The sequence below is a fragment of the Cygnus atratus genome, chromosome Z (assembly GCF_013377495.2).
Source record: "Cygnus atratus isolate AKBS03 ecotype Queensland, Australia chromosome Z, CAtr_DNAZoo_HiC_assembly, whole genome shotgun sequence".
NCBI lineage: Eukaryota > Metazoa > Chordata > Aves > Anseriformes > Anatidae > Cygnus > Cygnus atratus.
The window spans coordinates 73,792,107-73,816,558 of NC_066396.1; the positions used below are offsets into that span (position 1 = coordinate 73,792,107).

At 40.7% G+C, this 24,452-nt stretch overlaps 1 protein-coding gene across 1 annotated transcript in view; it reads right to left on the minus strand.

The window, feature by feature from the left end:
* Positions 1-16,769, minus strand: part of SHOC1 (shortage in chiasmata 1) — a 57,451-nt gene extending 40,682 nt beyond the window's left edge. Inside the window, 4 exon segments of the mRNA XM_050716546.1 lie at positions 941-1,022; positions 1,619-1,748; positions 5,797-5,859; positions 16,698-16,769. Coding sequence (XP_050572503.1) covers positions 941-1,022; positions 1,619-1,748; positions 5,797-5,859; positions 16,698-16,769 — 347 coding nt within the window.
* Between the last annotated feature and the right edge of the window lie 7,683 nt (positions 16,770-24,452).

Here is a 24,452-nt window from a genome sequence, read left to right on the forward strand (position 1 = left end):
CAACAGGGGCAGAATTGCATAGACAACCACATAAACCGATGTACAGCCCTGATACATTCTGTGAACATGATCATTTCTGTACTGTGAATAAGCAGAGGTTTACGTACAAAAAATAAAATAAAAATAGTATGTAGCAATACAATTGAAGACTGTAACATAGTGAAATCACAGAAAATGACACTGGTACTGGCAAGCCTGGTGCTAGCATTTTGTCTGTATATATGATTGCTTAATTATGTAACCACAACTTTTCTTCACACCTTTTTTTTTCTTTCTTTATTTTTCTACAGACTTGAAGATAACATAGATTGTAGATTGGCCTGTAAAATCGCTAGTGTAATTTCTCTATTTCTTTCATATTGAAAAACATTTGAGAGCAGAACTATACACAATGTACTGGTTTCACAGAAAAATTATCTTCTTTCACGTCTCATGTATGCTGTACATGCCACGTTGGAAACCTGTTTTTAAAATGAACTCTATTTCTATTCTATCTTCTATCTCTTATTGGTATGATATAAGCTGGATTTTTTTCTGTTGCTTTTTGCTTCTTTTCAAAAGTCTATAAATAGTGTTCTTTGGATAGCTCCATCTCCATTTATGAGATACCTGCCTTCTTCAAGCAGGGGTGTGGAAAATGGCCTTGTGGTTTACTTTCATGGTCATGCGTAGACTTCAGGGACTTTCTTCAATGTCAGAAATAGGTTACAAAGCAATTATAAAAATGAGATAAGGAAGCACAGAACTCCATAAAAATATAGTACTGCTTTTAGCGAAAAAGATATCTTTAAGCTGTCTGCTAACAGAGCTTCAGTGCACTATTCACTTGCTACCATTAGAAAACATTTCCATATTCTATTATCCTCATTAGCTTATGATTCACAAAGCCCCTGAATGATATCAAAGGAGTCATATATCTTTGCAAGTTAAGGTTACTGACTTTTCCAGGAAATCCTCCACAGATAAACTTTTCTTCCATTGATCCAACACTGAAATAGCAATTGTGTTCTGTGTTGATGTAACTGAGACATAAACAGAGAAAAAAATCACACAAAATATTATTTTTTTATCTATACATATAGATTGGAATGGCTAAACTATAGCTCCTATGCACAGAAGAAACAATATTTTTCATTAGCAACAGTAAATGAAAATAAGCCAGAAAGATGCAAGTACTTAAGTCTATAATCATAAATCTTTCCCCCTCTGTGCTTGGAAATCCCCACCTTTTCCCGTATCTTGAAATTTCAACATCATCTTTCAAGCCTCTCCCAGTCAATCAGATTTTAGTTACTTATCTACAAGCAATATTTTTCTTCCATAGCAGCCTGTCCCATGACATGCTATACTGTATTTGATTAATTCAGCAGCTTTACAGATATTTCCACAAACTAAACAAACATCACCCTCATTTATGGTACCGTACACAAATAAATATCCAATACCCATCTGTTCCTACTTAGACAACTAACGAATGCTACCTTCAAATGTTATGTGACCTGGTATACTGATACGTCTGGAAGTATATTTTCCTCCTACCAGACTTCAGCATATTATGCCCAAACACAAGATTTTTTCTAATCCACAGAGAATTTAAACTAAAAATTGTATAACATACCTCTAGTCCATGGCTTCCTATACTTATCATCAGCAAAGAGTCCAGTCAGATGACTCTTTTCATGTTGTTGCAAACAGGGAGGAAAGCAAAGTGATAATCTACAGATGGAAAACTTCTGCCTTGCCATGCTCTGCACAAAAAGAAGGCGTGCAGTAAGATTATGAAACATACTTCTATTCTTCTTTTCGTGCACTTGCTCTTTAGTCCCACTGTATCCAAGTGTTTACTACTAAAACATAATATTTTATATTTAAGTTCTATTTTTTTTTGGTAAAACTGACATACAGTCCAAACTAAGAGAAGATACTAACATTTACCAGACCTGATATTTAACTTTTAATCTACACTTCTGCACATGCAAAACTTGGCATAAGTTTAGCTACACTTACCTAAACTTATCTGGTGCAGTGACGGGTGCTTATCATCACACTTGTATTGGCCTCCTGAACAGGCACATGTGTGTAAGCTGACTAGCACCAATTTACAGTGACTCCTACTATTGCTGTTGTAAGTGCTCAAGTATTCTAAAGCCTCTCAGTTTTCATGTGCCATTATCAAGTAAAAAAAGGCTTAGACAAATCATTTTATCTTCATTAAAAATAACAGGGGAACTTGGCAGTAATTAGCTGAATTCTAGAATTAAATGGTCAACATGGCAATTTCAGTGACTTTTCATTCTAGACCACCTTCAATAAACCGCCCAACAGTTCTTTTGTCACAAATGCCCACGTGCAGTACTGTATAAATAACACTGAGTTCCAGAAAAATCAGTGAGTTTAGGAAGCAGAGAAAAATAATTCTTATATAGGGGGTTGAATTTATTAAGTATATAGTTTACGAATAAGTTTTGTCTGAAATTCTGGGGTATAAGGGCATACTGGAAAAGACAAATAGCTATAGAAGCATGTAGAGTGTCATGAGCGAGACTAGAAGCTTCTCTCTACTTCTAAGTCCACAGCCTGACTTTAGCTGTGTTGCTTCAGTCGTAGAGATGTCCACCCACTTCAGCATATGCTGCCAAGCCAGTTACAGTTTGTACAGTCAGACGTTTCAGACGATAAACTAAAGATAGTTCACTGACTTGGATTACAGTCAGAAGAACTGTGCTCTCAGCCACGCTTTCTGAAACCTTTTTGCATAGTTAAAGAGTAAGTGGAAAAACAAAACAAAACAAAACAAAACAAAAAAGGCCTGGGAAGCAACATGAACAGACTCAAGTCACTTCTGTCAAAGGTCAGCATTACCAATCTTTTTTCCTTTTCAGTTTAATCATCTGTGGGATACTTACAATTCCCAGAACTGTTAATGGCAATTAATTTTAACAAAAAGGCAAAAACCCACTGCCATTATACTATCTTTTCTTTAGAAGGCTATTGTAAAAATTCAATGAAAACCATATTCATCCAGTGTATTCCCTTTTGCTTAAGGCAAAAGGTGATGTTAATATAGGGACCTCCTCTACTAATTCTGAATGAAGAAAACAGAACCAGACAATTGGACCTACATGCTACATGCCAGTGGCCATACACCATCTTGAATAATCTGTATTGAAGTTACTGCTAAAACTGCCTTTGTTGTCCAATAAAGTACAGCTAGTGAAGTTCCTGCCACAGATCACAGAACAGAGCTGATGATAACCTTCCTCTTCATCAAAACAAGCTATAAGGATTGTGACACAACAGCTTCCGAAGAACTCTGAGATTATAGAAAAATCAGCTGCTGGAGTTTAAGTAGAAATTGCTAAACAAGTAAATGCAAGCAATAAAATGATGGGGATTAGAAAGAAATTGTAAAGACCAGTGTGTAGTTTTACTGAGGATAACTTTAACTTAACAGCCTATAATTAAGTTTGTTTTCACTCACTGATGTTTGTTAAGTACAACAAATATATCCTATCTTCACAGATGGTGGCCTTGTCACATGCAAACTGTGCATTTTACAGAATATGTTAAATGAATGTTCTGAGTGTAAAGGTTAACCTGAATTAGTTCCCTTTATGGATTCTGCTACTACTTAGCTTTTCTTGCCTGTCTTAAATATACAAAAGTGCTTTTAAAAGACAGCATTAACGGATATATAATTTAATCAATGTGTATTTATTCATATTTCTTAATGTAAAGTTCCCTGTAAATTTCTGTTTTACCAAAAGACACTATGTGCATTTTTATAGTTCCATTCAGCTTGCCTATACTGTCAGTTTAAGACACAAGAGAATGCTGAACTGCTAAATTACTTTGTAATTACACCTACAAAACTCAGCAGCATGAGGAATCTAACCCTTGTGTCTGTAATGACTGAAAATCACAGAATATCCCGAGTTGGGAGAGAAACACAAGGATCCTTGAGTCCAAACCCAGGCCTCAAACAGGACCACCCGAAAACCAGACCTTACATCTGACAGCACTGTCCAAAGGCTTATTCAGCTCCAGCAGCTCGGTGCTGTGACCACTGCCCTGGGGAGCCTGTCCCAGTGCCTGACCACCCTCTCGGTGGAGAACCTTTTACTAACACCCAGCCTGAGACCCCTTCCAGAAACTACCTGTTTCTTCAAAAAAATATTTAAACAGGGCGGTTGGAAAAAGCTCGTCTGGGGTTCATAAAAATGTGCAACAAGAATATTAAGAGCAGGACTCCACACCCAGCTCAGCTAAACATGTGCAGCAATCAGTTTGATACTCCTATCAAATTCCAGCATTTCCTAAACTTGGAACCATTAGGCAACTGCACTTCATGTAACAGATGTCTGAAAAGTCCATTTAACTATCAGGTACCCTCTAGGAGGGCGGTAGAAGCTAAGTACAAGAGTGGAACAAGAAGCTGCAGTTTTAACACATCACAGCCCTTGCGCAGTCAGATCCTTAATACCTTAAAAAGTATGACCACAACCATTAACCCTTTCTGGTGGTATGAAAGCGCTAGCAGCCATTCAGCAGGTCACTAAACATTTATCTTCTACCTCTTTTCACTTGTCCTGCTGTCTGCACTGCCTTACTCCTCAAAATTCAGGCAAGAAAAGGCATGAATCTAATTCTTCTGTTTTCCACAATGGTCCTTTACACGTTTTGCTAACATACCTCCTTTTTATAGTTACACAGAAACACCTTCAGATCAAACTGAATGGAACTACTGCGGAAAGGTTTTCAGACAAATATTGAAAGACAGATGCTACATCCTAAGAAAACACTAAGAACATGCAGAGGTACTATATGGAACAGTTTCTGCACTCTGTGAAAAGGGATGTGGGCAAGGTATTTCATAATATGGATCTCAGTTTACCCACAAATAGTATCCCGGACCAATTCTGGGTTGCATTTCTCCAGCTATGTGCAAGGACTACTTGTGTACGTACTTGCACTCTCCCTGAACGCCTGAAGACATCATGTCTTGCTACCTCATTCTTCTCACACACTAGAAATATCCCCTCCAGGCAAAGCACCACTCTGCTGGAGACATCTTTAAAATGTTTAATTTTATGTTTAATTTAAATTAAATAATGTTTAAAATGTTTAATTTAATGTTAATCTTTAAATATCTTTTCTCTGAAAACATAAATAAGTAAAAACTCAATTAGGTAAGACATTGCACCAATTGATAAGCACTTGGTAACACCGCATGGATGTAGACAGGAAGGAAAACAGCACTTCATAATGCTTGTATGTCATTACAGATCAATGTTTTTATAGCCAAAAGATTCATTGCATATGTCAAAAACATCTGCTTTCCATGAAATTTAGATTTAATCTAAAACATTACAAAGAAATACTCTTCCCTACCATCAGAAGGAAACAGTGTTTTGTAGCATTACCCTAATGCATATTAAAGTAGCTGAAAAACTGGATTAGCTCCCCAAAAGGTAATTAATTTAATTTCATTCATTAAAAGCACAGTGTGTGCTCCAAAGAAAGATCCGAGCAGGAAACTGGCTAGGAAACACAACTATAAGTGCAACAGACAATCAAAAAATTGATTCTTTTCAGTTTTGGCAAAACTGTACTTTAACTTTCTATTAAAAAACTGTAATCACTTCACTGTTATTCCAGTAACAATGCAGTAAAACAACCTCACTAAAACACAATTTCTAAGAAGTTAGTTCTCTACATTTTTAATGTTTATTAAATCTTTTCTTTGATTACTGCTCTTTTTCTTTCAAAATATTAAGAGAAATAGTAAAACTGTACCTCATATAAATAGTCTGTTGAGTGATACTTTAAAGCTGTGAACATCTTTCTTGTTTTGTGATGCTTTCAGCACTTCAATTGTCTAAAACAAATATAGAAGATGGGTTAAAAAGTTCTTATACCAAAGTGTTGAAAGAGAATGTTGGAATTAAGGTTCAACAAGAATAGCTTCCTTGACACTTCCAAAGACACTTGATTTTAATCCAAAGAAGCTGGGCTTTTTTTTTTTTTCTTTTAAGCTATACCTCTTGCTGTGTGTGCATTTCACAGAAAACCTTACAACCCTTCAAGTGAACGTCAGCAATAAAGATTCTCTCCCCTAGCCAATAATTACGAGAACTGAAATGATTCTATGAAATTTTTGTGGATTTTAATTAAAAGAATGTAGTTCACCTATCTAAATTGCTAACTTTTCGCTGATTCCTGTAAATATGAGGGGGCTGTTTTTCTCTCCGTCAGTTTTACAAGTGCTAATCATATGGGCTAGCTGTGAGCAAGAGGTCCTGATGGAACAGCAGGGCTCTAGATTAAACAATGCTTCTGATGGCAGCCAGGAGTCAGATGAAAACTACACAAAGATGCAGATATGCTGTGAGTACTCAGGTGTTTGTTAGGTAAGAGTACGTGTTCTAAATTAAAATTAGGTAGCAGAATTAAGGCTAAAGTAAGATAAGTCTATCCAAAAAGTGAATGATGTAAACGAAACATAACAAACATGAATTGTAAGGCCATAAGGGAGACCTGGGATGCAAGGTTGCCAGTAGATATGGTATTAGGCTAAAATTGCCTCAATAACAGTGTCAGAAATAGCAAATTTGGGTATGGATGTAACAGAATTGGGAGCAATGAGGAAAAGTAATTAAGGGGTGGCTGCTTACTTGAAAGCAGTCAGGACAGTGAAAAGAAGTGCAGGGAAGGCAAAAGGCTGGTTTCAGGAAAAGGAAAAAAAAAACATACACAACACAAACAAGGAATAAGGCATAAAATCAGATGTAAGAGGAAGCAGAGGGGAATCTTCTGGTGGAAGGAAAATGGATGCCTAGAGACAGTGGGAAAGCAGACCAGTGTATCAAAACCTTGGGGATGCTGAGGAAACCTCCAGACAACCTGCTGGACCCTCCATCAAGTCCAAAAGACTTGGTGTGGGAGGGTGAAGTGAGAGGGAATGAACTTGAAGGGAGGGACAGATTTGTACCTTAATACTAACAGCAGGAGGACAGGGAGTAGAAGTGCAGCTTTGGGTACTAACATGTATTGTTTACTAAGACTTCTCTGTAGCAATATAACTATGCATCAGCTAAATACTAAGCCACAGGATTACGATTATCACTTGCACTGACTGTGAATTAATGCTGCAGAGTAGGAGACCGCTTAACAGCCACTTTAGTTATGACTGGCTTAAGGGTGTGCCAACCATCCAACATCATAACCATCTCAATCTGGTATGCTGTAAGTCACCAATTTAACCAGAAAAAGCAGGGCTTAGTCTGTGAGGGAACGAGGAGCTCTAAACTTATTTTAAACCTCGTAAGATTTCAAAGCGAAATAATAGCGCTGTAGGAGAACACAACCCTGCATTGTCCCCCTTCCCCTCAGGAATCCCCTCAGGGCTCGCCTCACAGCGGCAGCGCGGGCGGGCTGAGGTAGAGCCCCGCCCCCTGCCGCGCGGGAACCGCGCCTCGCGCCTCTGATTGGCTGCTGGCGGGGAGGCCCCGCCCCGCCGGCCGCCTACGGTCTGCCCTCGGGGCCGTGCCTACGTGCGGCGGGGCGCGTGCCCGCGCCGGCGCTGGGGGCGGGCTGAGGGGCGCTGAGGGGGGCGGGCGCTGGGGGGGGGCGCTGAGGGGGGGGCTGAATGGTAGGAAATGCAAACTGGAAAGGACCCACAGGGATTATCGAGTCCAACTCCTGGTACCCAAAGGACCACCAAAAATAAAATAATAAATTAAAAAAACAGACCATGTGTCTGAGAGCACTGTCCAAACACTTCTTGATCTCTGGCAGCTTGGTGCTCTGCCCACTGCCCTGGGGAGCCTGTCCCAGTGCCCGACCACCCTCTGGGTGCGGAACCTTTCCCTCACACCCAGCCTGACCCTCCCCTGTCCCAGCTCCATGGCGTCCCCTTGGGTCCTGTCGCTGTCCCCAGAGAGCAGAGCTCAGCGCCTGCCCCTCTGCTCCCCTCGTGAGGGAGCTGCAGGCCGCCATGAGGCCTCCCCTCAGCCTGCTCCGCTCTGGGCTGAACAAACCCAGGGACCTCAGCCACTCCTAATATGTCTTCCCCTCAAGACCCTTTACCATGTTTTTTGCCCTCCTTTGGACACTTTCTAACAGTTTTATATCTTTCTTATACTGTGGCACGGAAAACTGCACACACTACTCAGCACTGTCATCTCAACCTTTGTGCCCTATGCTGGGCACCAAAAAGACTGCTGTGGTTTAACCCTTTTAACAGCACTACAAAGCAGTTCACCACCTCCCCTCTTATTGAATAATTGCCTGAGGTGTCTTGGAAATTAAGCTTATATTCATATTTTACAGAAAAGGTACAGCATTGAAGAAGCTTCCAGGGTGGATTGTAGCTGCGCTCTGCAGAAGTTCCCTAGGCCTCCAACCTTAGATGTTGGCCACACCGGGGGAACTTGGAGTGATGACTCTGAGAGAAACTGTACGGAGGGTGGGGTGGAGTGGAGACACTGTGGACAGGCTCTGTGATAAGATGGGAACTTGATTGTTCTTGTGCACACTGGAACTGATAAGCTGCACATTTACTCCCCCGAGCTAACAGCCTGTCATGGTTTTGACAAAATGCTGTCCTTTTGGTGAACTTTGCCTGTTATAATATCATGATAATATCAAAACAGACCTCCATCCCAAAGGGTACCCACCTCCACCTCCAAAGTGTAACCATACCTCACTGAGCTTGCACTTTAATTTTTTTCTAGTCAATACTTCTAAAAGCAAAGTGAGAAAATTTCACAGCAATTGTAACAAAGATATGAATGACTAGAGTCACTCAAGCTCCACCTAAAAGATAGAAAATAATATAAATTAGCTTAAGGGAGAGAGGATGTTAGGGATGATACCATCATGTAAGGAATGATACTTTCTGAATTCTGGGATCAGTCAATGGGCTGAGCCTCTCTTCCCCCACATTGGGACGCCTTTGGGTAAGATTCGGACATGTGGTTATGCCAAGTGCCTCCCCACGAAACCTAGAAATCTCAACAGAGTCGCTTTATACATTTTAACACATTTATAGTCAGGCTGTATTACTCACACTTTTGGTGTTTGCACATGCTTTGCAGACTGAATTTATCACTGGCAATCCAAAGAACCCATGTATCTGTTGCTCCAAGGGGTCAGAAGCAGGCTGTCCCTAAGCTATGTGAAAGAGAAGCTCCTGATTCATGTTCTTGGGAGGAGCAGATTGGAAAACTTGTGGTCTTAAAAAGCAGAGATGAAAATACTTTGACTGTGATAAATATAACTAAGTAAGTTTCATCTTATGTCTGCTGGTAGCAGCTTGTATAGGAGAAGAAGCTAAGGAAACAAACAAAAATAACGATGTTAGTGTTTAAAGTGATATTATGTAAATTTACACTTCTGCTGATCTACTGTCTGTTGCCTTGGGAATAGAAACAGTAGGAAGTCAGAATTTAATATCCAGAAATGCTTCCATTTCATATGCTCAGGAAGCATGTGAAATATGAGTTTCTACAAATAGCTGTCAACTTTGAGGGAAAGGCTTTCTTTTTGCTTTTAATTGGCTGCCTAAATTGCTCTGCAGCCTTCAGGCTGACATCTGTTGAACAAATTGAGTTTCACAGCAGCCAGTTGAGCATTTAATGTCTCTTGTGGTCCAGGCTCAGACAGTTCCCTGGATTGGCAGAAAGCTGAAGGTTTGCTGCAAGAATCACCCCATTGCTGCCTCACCTCCCATATTTTTCACACGTCCCAGCTGCAATTATCTGACACAGACACAGACACAGATTTCTAGGTTGGAAGAGACCTCAAGATCATCGAGTCCAACCTCCGACCTAACACTAAGTACTCCACTAAACCGTATCGCTAAGCTCTACATCTAAACGTCTTTTAAAGACCTCCAGGGATGGTGACTCCACCACCTCCCTGGGCAGCCCGTTCCAATGCTTAATAACCCTTTCGGTAAAGAAGTACTTCCTAACATCCAACCTAAAACTCCCCTGTCGCAACTTTCGCCCATTCCCCCTCGTCCTGTCACCAGGCACGTGGGAGAACAGACCAACCCCTACCTCTCTACAGCCTCCTTTAAGGTACCTATAGAGGAGATAAGGTCTCCCCTGAGCCTCCTCTTTTCCAGGCTGAACAACCCCAGCTCCCTCAGCCGCTCCTCGTAAGACTTGTTCTCCAGACCCCACACCAGCCTTGTCGCCCTTCTCTGGACTCTCTCAAGCACCTCCATGTCCTTCTTGTAGCGAGGGGCCCAAAACTGAACACAGTACTCGAGGTGCGGCCTCACCAGAGCCGAGTACAGGGGCACAATCACTTCCCTAGACCTGCTGGCCACACTGCTTCTTATGCAAGCCAGGATGCTGTTGGCCTTCTTGGCCACCTGAGCACACTGCTGGCTCATATTCAGCCGACTATCAACCAATACTCCCAGGTCCTTCTCGGCCAGGCAGCTTTCCAGCCACTCATCTCCCAGCCTGTAGCTCTGCTCGGGGTTGTTGCGCCCCAGATGCAGGACCCAGCACTTGGCCTTGTTGAACTTCATACAGTTGACCTCAGCCCATCGCTCCAGCCTATCCAGATCCTCCTGCAGAGCCTTCCTGCCCTCGAGCAGATCGACACACGCACCTAACTTGGTGTCATCTGCAAACTTACTGAGGGTGCACTCGATCCCCTCATCCAGGTCATTGATAAAGATATTAAAGAGGACTGGCCCCGGCACTGAGCCCTGGGGGACTCCACTAGTAACCGGCCTCCAACTGGATGTGGCTCCATTCACCGCAACTCTTTGGGTCCGGCCTTCCAGCCAGTTTTTAACCCAACAAAGCGTACGCCAGTCCAAGCCCCGAGCAGCCAGTTTCTTGAGGAGAATGTTGTGGGAAACGGTGTCAAAAGCCTTACTGAAGTCAAGGTAGACCACATCCACAGCCTTTCCCTCATCCACCAAGCGTGTCACTTGGTCATAGAAGGAGATCAGGTTTGTCAAGCAGGACCTACCTTTCATAAACCCATGCTGACTGGGCCTGATTGCCTGGTTGCCCTTCAAGTGCCGTGTGATGACATTCAAGATAATCTGCTCTGTGAGCTTCCCTGGCACTGAGGTCAAACTGACAGGCCTATAGTTCCCCGGGTCTACCCTCCGGCCCTTCTTGTAGATGGGCGTCACATTGGCTAGCCGCCAGTCGACTGGGACCTCCCCCGATAGCCAGGACTGCCGATAAATGATGGAAGGCGGCTCGGCCAGCTCCTCCGCCAGTTCTTTCAGTACCCTCGGGTGCATCCCATCCGGCCCCATCGACTTGCGCACATCCAAGCTCCTTAGCAGGTCGCCAACCATTTCCTCATGAATAGCAAAGGCCACATCCTGCTCCCCATCCCCTTCCGCCAGCTCAGGGCACTGGGTATCCAGAGAACAACCGGTATTGCCGCTAAAGACTGAGGCAAAGGCGGCATTAAGCACCTCAGCCTTTTCCTCATCCTTAGTAACTATCCTTAGTAACATCCTTAGTAATTCCCCTCGCATCCAGTAAAGGATGGAGATTCTCCTTAGTCCTCCGTTTCACATTGATATATTTGTAAAAGGATTTTTTGTTGTCTTTAACGGCAGTAAATATCTGCTTGCTGGAATGGTGACTTCTTACCATGGTTGTCACCAGCAGGGCCGTGACGTTGCATGTCCTTGCGTCCTCCTGTTACCTGAGAAGTGGAGGTGCAGAAACTCCAGTAATGCTGCAGCAGATGCCATTACACTACTCAGGGAGTCCAGGAAATATGGTTCCTCCAAAAACTCCGTAAAGGTTGAGTGCTTTGTGGGGATAGATCTTTTTGGGGAAAATAAATCTGACACTTATCACTCTGGTTTTGTTTTAAGAGCTATACTAGCTTTTGTACTTCACAAAAAGCAAAAAAGTTAAGTAAAAATTATATGGACAGATGATGTCTTTATCACTAAGAAATACTGTTTTTTTCACCTGAGAGCATGGGTTTACCCTAGCATTCACATAGAGTTTTTCAAAATGCAGGTACATTGCAGATATTTCCCAAGTTGGTTCTTCCATTCACAGAAACTGTAGTGCAAAGAGCACATGGCTCCTTAAGGAGTAATGGCTCCTTCATCAGAAAATTACTACCTTTGGAAAACTGCTGTGAGGCCTGCGGAGTAATGGATAGAGTGAATACAGTTGGAGTCTTCTAGCTGTTGCAGTTATATGGTCCTGCTGGAGATGGAAGGGGAGAGTACTCTGTAGCCTCTATCCAGAGCAGGTCCTATGAAAAGTGCAAGTGGTAGTACTTGATTGATATCTGAGTATTCATATTTTTTAGAATATTTTTATATTCTAGTATGCCAGAAGACATTTTTCAGAGAAATCCTTGGGCCCTGTAGGGATAGTACACATAATACAGGAACTTCAAAAAAATATATTTCAGAAGTGCTGCTCTCCCAGCTGGAATACAGATAAATACATGTTTTTACCCCAGACCAGGAAATGAAAGAACAGTATATTATTCTTACACTGTTAAATCAAGAACTCTGTCATCACATGTAGCTCTGGAGACTTCTGAAGATTACAGTTTAAGCCAAAATTATTTATGGAATATTTTGATTCTAACTTGCAGAGAAATGGGTAATTGAACAGCATATTACTGCAGAGAAATGCCCCTCAGCAGCAAAGCCCTTGAAGTACCTGGAAAATGTAAAAGTAATGACAGTCAGTAGCTAGATAAGTACTGCCTAATCATAGAATCGCAGAATGGCTGAGGTTGGAAGGGACTTTAAAGTTCATCTAATTCCAACCCCACTGCCATAGGCAGGGATGTCACTCACTAGATAAGTTCTCTCAGGACCCCGTCCAAGCTGACCTTGAACACCTCCAGGGATGGGGCATCCACGGCTTCTCTGGGCAACCTTTCCAGTGCCTCACCACCCTCTGACTGAAGAATTTCCTCCTAACTTTTAATCTAAATCTCCCCTCTTTTAGTTTAAAACCAAGCAAAAAGTTGCTCTCCATCTTTTTTATAAGCCCCCTTTATATATTGAAAAGCTGCAATGAGGTGACCCCAGAGTCCTCTCTTCTCCAGGCTGAACATCCCCAGCTCTCTCAGCCTTTCTTCATAGGAGAGGTGCTCCAGCCCTCTGGTCATCTTCATGGCCCTCCTATGGACTTGCTCTAACAGCCCCACATCCTTCCTGTGCTGGGGGCCCCAGACCTGGACGCAGCACTCCAGGTGGGGCCTCATGAGGGCAGAGCAGAAGGGGACAATCACCTCCCTTGACCTGGCTGGCATTGCCCTGGCCCAGGTGCAGCACCTTGCACTTGGACTTGTTGAACCTCATTCCCTTCACGTGGGCCCACTTCTCCAGCCTGTCCAGATCCCTCTGGATCACATCCCTTCCTTCTGTTGTGTGACTGCACCACTCAGCTAGGTGCCATCTGCAAACTTGCTGAGGGTGCACTCGATCCCACTGTCTATGTCGTTGGTAAAGATATTAAATAGTACCGGTCCCAGGACAGACCCCTGAGGGACACCACTTGTCACTGGCCTCCACTTGGACATAGAGCCATTGACCACCACTCTCTGGGTGTGACCTTCAAGCCAACTCCTTATCCACTGAATGGTCCAGCCATCAAGTCCATCTCTCTCCAATTCGTAGATCAGAATGTCATATGGGACCGTGTTGAAGGCCTTGCAGAAGTCCAGGTAGATGACATCGGTCAGTCTTCCTCTGTTAAATGGTGCAGTCACTGCATCGCAGAAGGCCACCAGACTGGTCAGGCACAATTTGCCCTTGGTGAAGCCATGCTGGCTGTCCTGGATCCCCTCCTTGTCCTGCATGTGCCTTGATATTGCTTCCAGGAGGATTTTTTCCATGATCTTGCCAGGCACAGAGGTGAGGCTTACTGGTCTGTAGTTCTCTTCCTACTCTTTTTAAAAATAGGAGTGATATTTCCCTTTTTCTAGTCACCGGAGCTTCACCTGACTGACAGGTCTTTTCAAATACGATGGATAGAGGCTTGGCAACTACATCAGCCAAGCACACACTTGCCAAATTACATACATTATGCCACTGCATAATATATGGTCTGCATCTACTCCAAGAAACAAGGCAGCAGCACATGCTGTGAAGAGGTAAAGATGCAAGTGGATGCATGTGCACGTGGAGGTAAGGATGTCCCATGAAGACTGTGCTATCTACAGATTTTCTTGATCAGATTGAAGAGTTACTGGCGTACACATCCCGCAGAAGAAGAGTGCCAGCGATTGAAACTTATCTCCTTGACTCTATACACCCATAGATCTGTGTGTCTGTACAAACAACTTTTAAACAGGTGGTTGGAGACTGTTTGGCTGATAAAATCCAGTAAGTGGCATACTAGGAATACTAGTACTGGTATGAGTGAGATCAATAGTGGAAGAAGCCTTTCCAGCTCACTATCTAACCCAGACAAAGCCTTCGTCCGTGAAGGAGGACTTCAGGGAATATGTGAAATCAAAGTGATAGCCTGGGCACTCACTGGGCAAACACATTTTTTCCTGATAAAACTACATCCTGCGTCTTAGTTTGTTCCCTTGTGAGGGGTGCTGAGAATTCCATGGAAGAGATAGATGCCAGCTAGCAGTATTGATCTGGATAAGGATTGTGGGAGAATTAAGATGAAATATATCTGGTGCTTGTATTTCTCGTCCTCATCTTTGTCAGCAGGGCTGTTTTTTTGTATTGCAAGAAATGATCATGAGATGTTTAGTTTTAGTTCTCACCTATGCTGTGGAGTCTGCTGCTGTGCTCTCTCCTCAGCACCCATAAAAGTGTTTACTGAACTCCAGAAAGACATTTTTTAATAGATACTGGAGGGTTGGGCACAAGATTACTGTGAATGAAGTCATAATCTTGAATATAGTTCATTGTTCTTCAGAAAATAGTCCATCATGAGCTGGATCATAGCTGGTGCCATTCACTGTTATATTATATAAGCTGCACCAACTCATTTTAATTGAGAATTTGGCCGTGTACCTTTATATCTTCTTTTCTTGTCTCATTTCATTCTGTGCTAGTCATAAAAATCACAACTGAATGTAAAAATATCACGAAGGAAAGAAAGAAGTAAACATATAAAGAAATACTTGTGATTTGGAGAAAATAAATACTTTGCTACGTATTGCTTTGAAAACATAAAATATTGAATATGTATGAATATGTGCTTTGTTTTATTTATTTTTTTAATTTTATTTTTACTAGAGGGATCAATTCACTCTCTTTCAGAGGATTTATCTCATCAGGTAACACCTCATGGTCTGATTTGTTCTCTCAGAATTTGTATTCCTCCGGTGTGAGTTGTTCAAAACCTCCATAGAGATGTAAATGGTACAAATATTTTCCATTTTATTCATCAAGAATTTTTATAAGCCAGCTTAAATGAACAAAACAAATGTAGAGTACAGTTTGAAGACAGCATAATGAGATCAGGCATCCAGAGACACAAGACACAGAGAAAAAGGATAGCTACACAGTATACTTAATAAAATACTTAAGTGTACCACAGTCATCAATTCAGAAGTGTAGCTTCGTATAATGTCTTCTAATCAAGTTGCTGCTTTGCATCAGTGACTGCATTGTGACATGTAATTATATCCATATGGAAAATGAGTGTTGAAAGAGACATGCTTTTCTGCCTCAGCCTTGAGTGGAAGGCTGGAAAATTCTGTGAAGGATGCGAAAAAACAGTTTCAGAGAGAAAAGTATGGGGACCGGCAGTGCAGCTGTGTAGTGTGTCCTTGGGTCCTGCCTTGGCTTGTACTTCACCTGTGATGCTCAGATACTGAAAAGACAGAGATACAAGAAACTGAACAGAATATATTGCTGTTTCATTTGCCTTGCATTTTGTGTAAATGTGGTTGGATGCAGAGGCTATGGATGAGTTAGCCTTCTTAGCCTTCCAGGTGGCTGCTCAGGGTCTGGAAGAATTCTTTCATTCTGTTGTAGAATGTGGGGAAGAAAAAGAAGAGTCAGAGTAAGGAAATCTAGACAACTTGTTTTAAATTATGCTGAGGACATACATAAAATAAGATGTTTCAGGTCTGATAGTTGGAAGTGACAGCTTTGATTTTTGTGCATTCAATACATAGTTTGTTAATGATGAGGAAAGCGTTATAGGATCACAGGATAATTTAACTGGAAGGGACACCAGGAGGTCTCTAGACCAACACTCTGCTCTAGCAGGCTCAGATGGGAGATCAGGTGAGCTTGCTCAGGGATTTACCCAGTGGAGGTTTGGAAATCTCCAGAGATGGAGGTGGGATAACCTCTCTGTATTCTGGCTCCATTGCCTGGCTGTCTTTGCAGGCAAACACTTTTCGTTCCCTGCAGTCTGAACCTCTGTTGTTTGAGCCTATGCCTGCTGTTTCTACCCTGTATGTCGATGGCCCCTGCTCAGCTCACCACCTGCTGGGTCTCAGGAGCTGCTCCGTGGGCTTTTGTCCTGGCTGCATTTCCCGGGGTTGATGTCAGACCACTCCACCCGCTTGCTCAGACCTCTCTGGACAGAAATCCAGCCCTTGTGGGTATTGACTGGTCCCCATAACTTGGTGTCGTCTTCACATGTGGTGTGATTGCACCCCCTTGCCTTGCTCAGGTCACTGATAGAGGTCTTAAACAGCGTGGCTTGCAGCACAGATCCTTGGGGTACCCAACTTGTTACCTGCCTCCAGGCTGAATATGACCCATTAACCACCACCTTCCGAGTCTGATCATCCAAGGAATTTTTACCCATCTTTTTATTCACCCATTCAAACTGAAGCTCTCCTTTTCAAACTACAGATCCAGACTTTTGGTTTGTTGGTTTGTTTTGTTTCTTTTCGCAACAGAGAAGCATCAACATCCACTTATGTCAAATTCTTTTTGAGCAGTGTTGTAAAAGAAGAACAGGACAAGCAAATGGTCAGTTTGTTTTGTTTAGTTTTGTTTTTTCCCCCAAGGGCTATCAAATCAAATAATTATGCAGAGTTGTGAAGACTAATAAATGACTACTGTCTCCTCTTGACCTAGGAAACTTTTAAACCAACTTATTCCTAACCATTGTTGGCTCTGTTCTTAGGCTATCCATTGCAAGATCATGAGTGTTGTTGGTAGAATCATTCTGTCTCATACTTGTACATATAGTTATATAAATATGATCAGTTGTGTAAGCTTTTAGAGGTGGAACAGCACCTGGGAAAATCTTGTTTATGTATGTATATGCTCATCTAGCAGAAGAAGAATAGGCAGGAAAAACAACTGATATGAATGAACAGATGCAGCTCCTTCAAATGTCTCTGTAGTGGTCTAATTGCCTCCCACATCCTACTTAGGACTGGCTCTGTAAATTATACAACTGAGTCCTTGTTGAGCTGTATGTTTCCTTGTGAGTGCAGCAATTAAATTAATTGCAAGGTAAAACACTGCTCTGTTCAGGAGGAGGAATGAAGAAGAAAAGGAGGAGACCTTAGAATCATCACCAAGTGGTCCGTGTCACAGCATTTTGAAAGTGGTGAGAATCGTGGGTAAACATCTATTTCAGAATGAAACCTGCTCAGAGCCCCAACCCTGACATCCTGCTGTTTTTCTTTCACTCATCTTGCAAACCCCCCTGGCTTCAGTGGACGTGCCTTTCTTCCTCAACAGCAGGGTGAGTAAGAGTGCTGCACCAGCTGACCCATGACTGCGTGAGCAGTCCCTGTGTGTAGCCTCACTGCCTTGTGACTGTGCAAAACTGTTTGCATCAGTGAGATCAGTGAGTTTGAATCAGTTGATTCATGTGAGTTAAGGGTTTCTGTCTGTGGTAAATACATCTGAGCTGTGTATGACTCCATTACTGGACTACTAAGGGAGAAAATGCTGCCAATGTGTATTCAGTTCCACTTAAGGGAACCTGAATTCATCACAGATGAGTGTCTGAATGCAAAGTCACTCACAGCTTCAATATATGAGTCCGGTGTCACAGTTGCTTTTGCAGGTCTGCTTTCAAAAAGTCAGCGAAATCAGTGTTCCTACTGAATTTTAAATGCTATTTGGTTCAAGGCCTCTAGCTGCTTTGTAAATTCACAGAATTAATGGGAAGAATTTGGAGCAGATACCCTAACAGCAAACTGTGATACTATTTTTTTCAAATGCTGTAGGGAATGCATCAGAAAACAAGGTATTTATAGGTCTTCTGGTGTGATTCTATAAAAATGGAATTAAACAGCATATGGTACAAATCATAAAGTAGACATGCAGGTTAGAGTAAAGCATTGAAGTGATTGCTAATCAGTTTTGATTGAGAGTTAAATCAGCTAACAGGAAAACAGATTTAAAATAAACTAAATCATGGTGAGCTATGCAGGTGGCCATCCCTTTCCTGTGGCTCTGTGAAAAAGCTGAGAATATGAGAAATTACAGGTCATTACAGATACGAAAAGGGCAATAATACATATGCAGCTGGCCATCCTTCACCAGTGGACACTTTGACAAGATGACTACATAAAAAAATGACAGAAATGAGAAACACTGTACTTAAAAAACAGATCCCAATGGGGCAAGACTAACAGGGTCAGGGAGCTAAAGGCAAAGCATTAAATGAGGGAGTATTTGGAGCTCTCTTCAAAATGTGGGTAAGGCAGACAGCGTTACCTGCATCTTGTTTCTTCTTCTACTAACAATTAAATATTTTTTCTTCCAATTTTAAACATGATCTTTTAAAATGAAAAGTTGATCTTTATTGGCCATTATTATTTTTTTCCAGTTCATTTTCAACTAAACACAGTTAGTTTACTATGCTTGGTATTCCTTTTTCCCAGCTAGTAGAAAACATTTATAGGGACATTATTTAAGTAAATAGATTTGAGCGATCTTGTTTAGATACTTCACTTGGATCTAGTTTATTTTGTTTAGAAATAGTAAGCAATACTTTTTAAAATGTGTGACTCAGATTTTCTGGTTATCTCAGTGTCTATTTTGGTTAAGGCTGAATTTCAATAAATTGTACAAGAGCTATTTTTGCATTTTTTTTTCATGCGAAATAACTTATCATTTGATGTTTACATGTTAAAATAGGGGACTTATTGTGAATCTAAGTGATCTACAGTTACTAAGTTCTTCAGAGTATCAGAACTAGTACTATTCATACCTAGTCTCAATTTATTATTCATAACAGAAAAAGTAATTCTGCTCTTTAACTCCTTAGTTTTCTAGGAGCTGCTCACTGTTCTATGGTAGCTGAAGAAACTGGAAAGAAGAAACCTTCCTCTGTCTTCCACAGACTCTGTTGACGGCAAGAGCTGTCTTTGCATTTCACTGCATTTCATTGCACGTTTGCCAAGTAACACTCATTCACTTGCTGTATTTTTTGATCACCTCAGTAGTGAGGTGCCTAATGTGCCTAATGCACCTAATTTTATTTAACCTAAACCACGTTAATATTAAATTCAGATCTTTATGCACTTTGCCAGCATGATAAGTTACATATTAATTAAATACATCTTTTGGGGAAGAAAAGACATTAGATAAAATCTCCACCAGAACAAGCACATTGATTTCTACATATGTTGTTAGCCACTTAAATGGTCAAACTGGTAAGGCCATACAAACTTTCCAGTCTTTCTTTCCCAAATGAGAATCTCATTGTGTGCATTTATTAACTTAACCACAGTTGTATTGTGCTTTATGTTACACTACATTATTTAACTGGCCGTCATTTTTATCAGAAAAAGGGCACTTTTTGTTAATATTTAGCATATACCCAACAGTCATTAAATATTTATTTTCATGCTTAAAGTCTTTACAAACCAAGCTTGCAGATACAGGTTGTGAGGAAAGAGTACACGAAAATAAGACCCTTTCTCTTCATAACAGTGGTTTCTGAATACCACTTCTTTGGTTAATATTTGCAGTTGTTGGTTTGCCCTAACCACCTGGAGGTAAAGATAATTGTGTGGAAAAAGCTGTCCAGAGGATAAACATGATTCTTAGAGCACTTGTCCAGCTGACCATTGATTAATTTTTTTAGAAGAAACAAAGCCAGGTGGTCTTCCACAATTTAATCACATAGCTCAAGTTTTCTGTTGCTGGCATGATGCATGTATGTTTAGCTGGTAATGGCTAGCACTCTTAGATTGAAAAAACATAAAACAGGGAAAATTGTCTGTCACAACTCTAGGTCAACATGCTGAAGCAGTCTTACCCAGCTGATGGTCTGAAGACTTGCCAGTGATCTGCTTTTGTAATTGACATCTCTGAAAAACTATCTCACTCCTGATATTTTTGCTTAAAAATGTAACTGAGGTATTTTTGCCTCTCAGCTAGAAGATACTGGCAGCAGAAGCTAACCCTGAAGTCCTAATCTCAGCAAGAAAACCTTGATCAATCAAAATATTCTCCAGGTAGAAACAAAATCCATATAAATGTGCATGGTGAAGTGGCATTCTAGAAGGCAATGGGGTTTTTCTTAACAATCTCAGTGGAAAGGATTTTTTTCCCCTGTCATTTAAAAAATGTATATGCCTGCCTCTACTGCAGTCTTTTATTTTACAAGAATAGTTCTTTGTTATTCTGAAATCTCTTGCCATTTTTGCCTTTTGTTAGGCTTATTTTAGCAGTTGCCTAGGCAATGTCCACTGCTGGTAGTCCTTCTTCGCTACTACCACATATGCAAAATTCTGGCAGTCAACAGAATGTGCTAAAATGCCTATTTAACACATCAGCCTTCGAGTCAGCTGGCAGTCAGAGATTAGGACAACATCACATAAATCTGACACCTTTCCTGTCTCAGTGACTTATTTTTGCAATACTTAGCTTTTAACATTTGAGTTACAGTGGTCCTGCTATATAATGCACAACTCTGAGGGGGCTTTGTAGTTGATGTATAGTCTAACAAATTAAAAAAAAATAAATTATCCATGTCATATATTACAGATGTATTAGAAGTTTGGAATACAACTATAAGCACAAGGGGGTGAGTGAATCTTGGTGTTGGTATCCAAGCATCTTTCAATAAACATGCTAGGTTTCAAATTAAATCAATAGATGTAGTCATTGCAGCACAAAAATCTCTTGTCTATCCAGAATACTTCTATCTCTTCATACTTGCCCCCTCTGGAGGTCGCTCAAGAATGGCTTTTCATAGGCCTTCAGCACCTCTAAAGACTGACTACTGCATTTCCTGGACTTGTCATCTCAGAGGCATGCTGTCTTTCAATAACTTGTTATTCAGCTGATAGTCCTTTCCTTCTGATTTTACACTGATCATACTTAGTTCTTTTCTGCAGTTTCCCTTCTGATTTATAGGTATACAGATGTTGTTATAATGCTAATGGAGGCACCATGATGGCATGGTAACTACATTTCAGCATACGTTTTACTTTTCTTTTTACTTGAGGCTTATTTGCAATTAGTTTAAAAGATAAAGATAAAACAAGGAATGATATGTCCTTCCTCACAGAATGCATACTACACAATTCATCCAATTATGAAAATGAACCAGTTTATCCTCTTCTTTTCTAAGATATATTATTGTATGTCTGTATGTTAGCCTGTGTATTTATGGCATTCTCCTTTCAAGAGTAGGGAGAAGAGACATGAAAAGGGTTGGTCAAACTTAGTACTAGATATATTTTATTTTAAAGTTAGCAAGGATCAAAAAGCTTAAAAATGATCCATTGTGACTGGAGAACTGATTAAGTTGGTGGTCTGGTTTGTACAAGGCTGTAGTGTCATTTCCCTAATGATGAAATATTTGGCTCTGGAAAACCACCACTGTAAATCATTGCCCAAACAAAAAGAACAGTGATTTTAAGCATTGAATCTCCTTGCTCCTAAAGAAACTTAGATTATCTCAGAGTTGTGATTCACTGAGGAAATTGGAAGAGTTTAGGTGATGAACAAGAACTGTGGAGTCTTTGGATTTTTAGTCTCACCTACTCTAGTTGCAGCGGCTATATAATGGACCTCTGTGTGAAGAAAAACATCTCAATGAGATTATGTTTATCTCACTAGTAATCGTATTCTCTATTTTAAAATTTGTTATGGATTGTTAAATTGGCCTTCATTTTGCAACATGGCTCACACCTATAGTATTATTTCAGTGTTTACTTTGTAATAGGTACTTTGAAATAGATGATATCAGAGTTGATCTTATCATGCGTTAGATTGTTTTAGTCACTAAGAGACTGCCTCTTGTCATAACATCTCACCCAGAATAGCCAAATTTCATCATAACAGTGATAATAGTAGCCTTTACATGAAGTTCCTGCGTATTGGCAGGAAATCACTTGACATTGGCAAACAGTTTCATGGAGGGAGAGAAACACAAAAATCCTGCTTTCAAGCAAGATACATGAAGACGGCACAGGAAAACAGAAGATATTAAATATATCTGGTAGTAAGTAGTAGTGCTGTGCCACCACAAGTAAGAACAAATGCTAAATAATGTTTTTATTTATGAATCAGAATAATGAGAAAAGCAATAAAACTCTATATTCACTTTAACTTCAGGAAAAGAGTAATGGTAAAATAATTGGTAAGTCTAGAAATGATAAATGGAGGAAAATACAAAAAAACTTGATGAAGCGGGACGTTGAAGCTGTTATCTAGTTAGAGTGGATGAAAAATGAAGAAACTTTGTGGTTGTATTCATTCAGCAGCAGGATTTGTAGAAAAATACACATCCAAGTAAAGCAAATTCTGCAGTGTTTGCTGAAGAGGTTTTGTGAAAAGCTGCTGTGGAAGTAATTGTGCTCCACTAGGGGCTGTTATTGTCACACATCTAGGTGCACAGCTTCCACTTGCAAGAACAAAGTGTAGGCAGAAAAACACCACAGGGAGTGAAACAGAAGAGCCTCAGCCCTCCAGGTGCCTCCCAAGCAAGGGATCTTTCCACTGACCTAACAAAACAGCTCCTCTGTCAGAACGGAGGAAGCTCAAAAGGGGAATCTGCTTTGGCCATATTCCCTGAAATATAAGTGCAATGCTTTTATGGGGTTCTTACATATTTTCTTTGCTGTTTGAGGTATTTGCTTCCAAATCAGAAAGAAGTGGACATCAACGACAACTAGATCATTGTTGCTGCGACAAAAACTTTGTGAACTTCAACATTTTTGTTGTTACTTTTCATGAGTACTGCAAACTAGTGTCATCTGTGAAAAACTGTCTGTAGGATATGTGGTTGTTCACATATAACACTGAAGATTTTTTCATTGTTTTTGCAGATTATTGAGGAGGAAATATCATGTAATATTTTTAAATAATTCTTTTGGTACAAACAATAATTCTGTCATGGGTGTCTCAACAAAGCCCTGAAAGAAGTTCAAATAATTGAATACCGCCACTCTAATACTAAAAATGCTTTCTGAAGTACGTCTGTAAACTTCATCTTATACTAACAGAGGATGACGCCAGTCCTGAGCCGTCTACATGGTGGAGGAGACCCACTGGAAAGTCACTAACCTATGAAGATTTGCTAAATCCAGACATCCCTGGAGACACATAAAATCATTAGCAATATGAAAGAAGAGGTTTTAATCCACTGATTTCTTTAAAATTGGAGTTTTATTATGGTTCATTTTACAAATTGAACTAGGACTTTCTGTGGGATGGTGATGAGGTATGGTAACATGCCACAGTTATATTAACTATGGAAACTTTGTGAGAAAGTAAAGCACTACCTCAGAGAATATTTATATTTTTGCTAAGTGAGACTAAGTCTTTCTGCTGACACAAATATGGTTTCAAAGAAAGCCTCAGGGGAAAACAGCTGGATTTGTTTGAAATTCTCAGTGAGATCATACGGGAGGAACAGGTTAAACTTTTAAAATTTGCAGATAAGGTTGGTCATTACTTAAATACTTCAGTTTGTTCACTGAGCTCACTTATGAAACACAAAAGACACCATGAACAGTTTCAGAGATGCTTCTCCCACAGTTCAAAGACCACCTTATAAACTGGTGTTCTCTCTCTCTCCGGCAAAGCTCTATTTCATGGACTTTTTATGCATGTCTTGGCTTTTGGGGTGTGTTACCTGTGATACATACTTTTATCCTCTGCCTTCACTGGTCTTTTTTCCATCAAAGTTTAATTTAATTCTGCTGCCATACACATGCAGTACACGGTGAGTGTATTAACAATTTTAATTAACAATTTTAATCTTGGAACTGAAGGGCAATTCTGAAGCATCTGTTGTTGCCATAAAGACATTGGTATGAAAATTGTGATTGTTTTGCAGCCTTCTTGTGATAGCTCATGGGACATTGTTTACTCTTCGTATCTGTGGAGCTGGCATGGGTATGTATCTTCATGTGACAGCTTGTGACGGTACCGTAAACCTTAGAAGAGGAAGGCATGGAGTTTAAGAAATCATATGGTCTTAGGAAAGAGCTTAGCCTTAATTTATGCGATTGTTCTCTCTTGTGACTCAACAGGCACCCAAAACAGGAGCATTCCTACA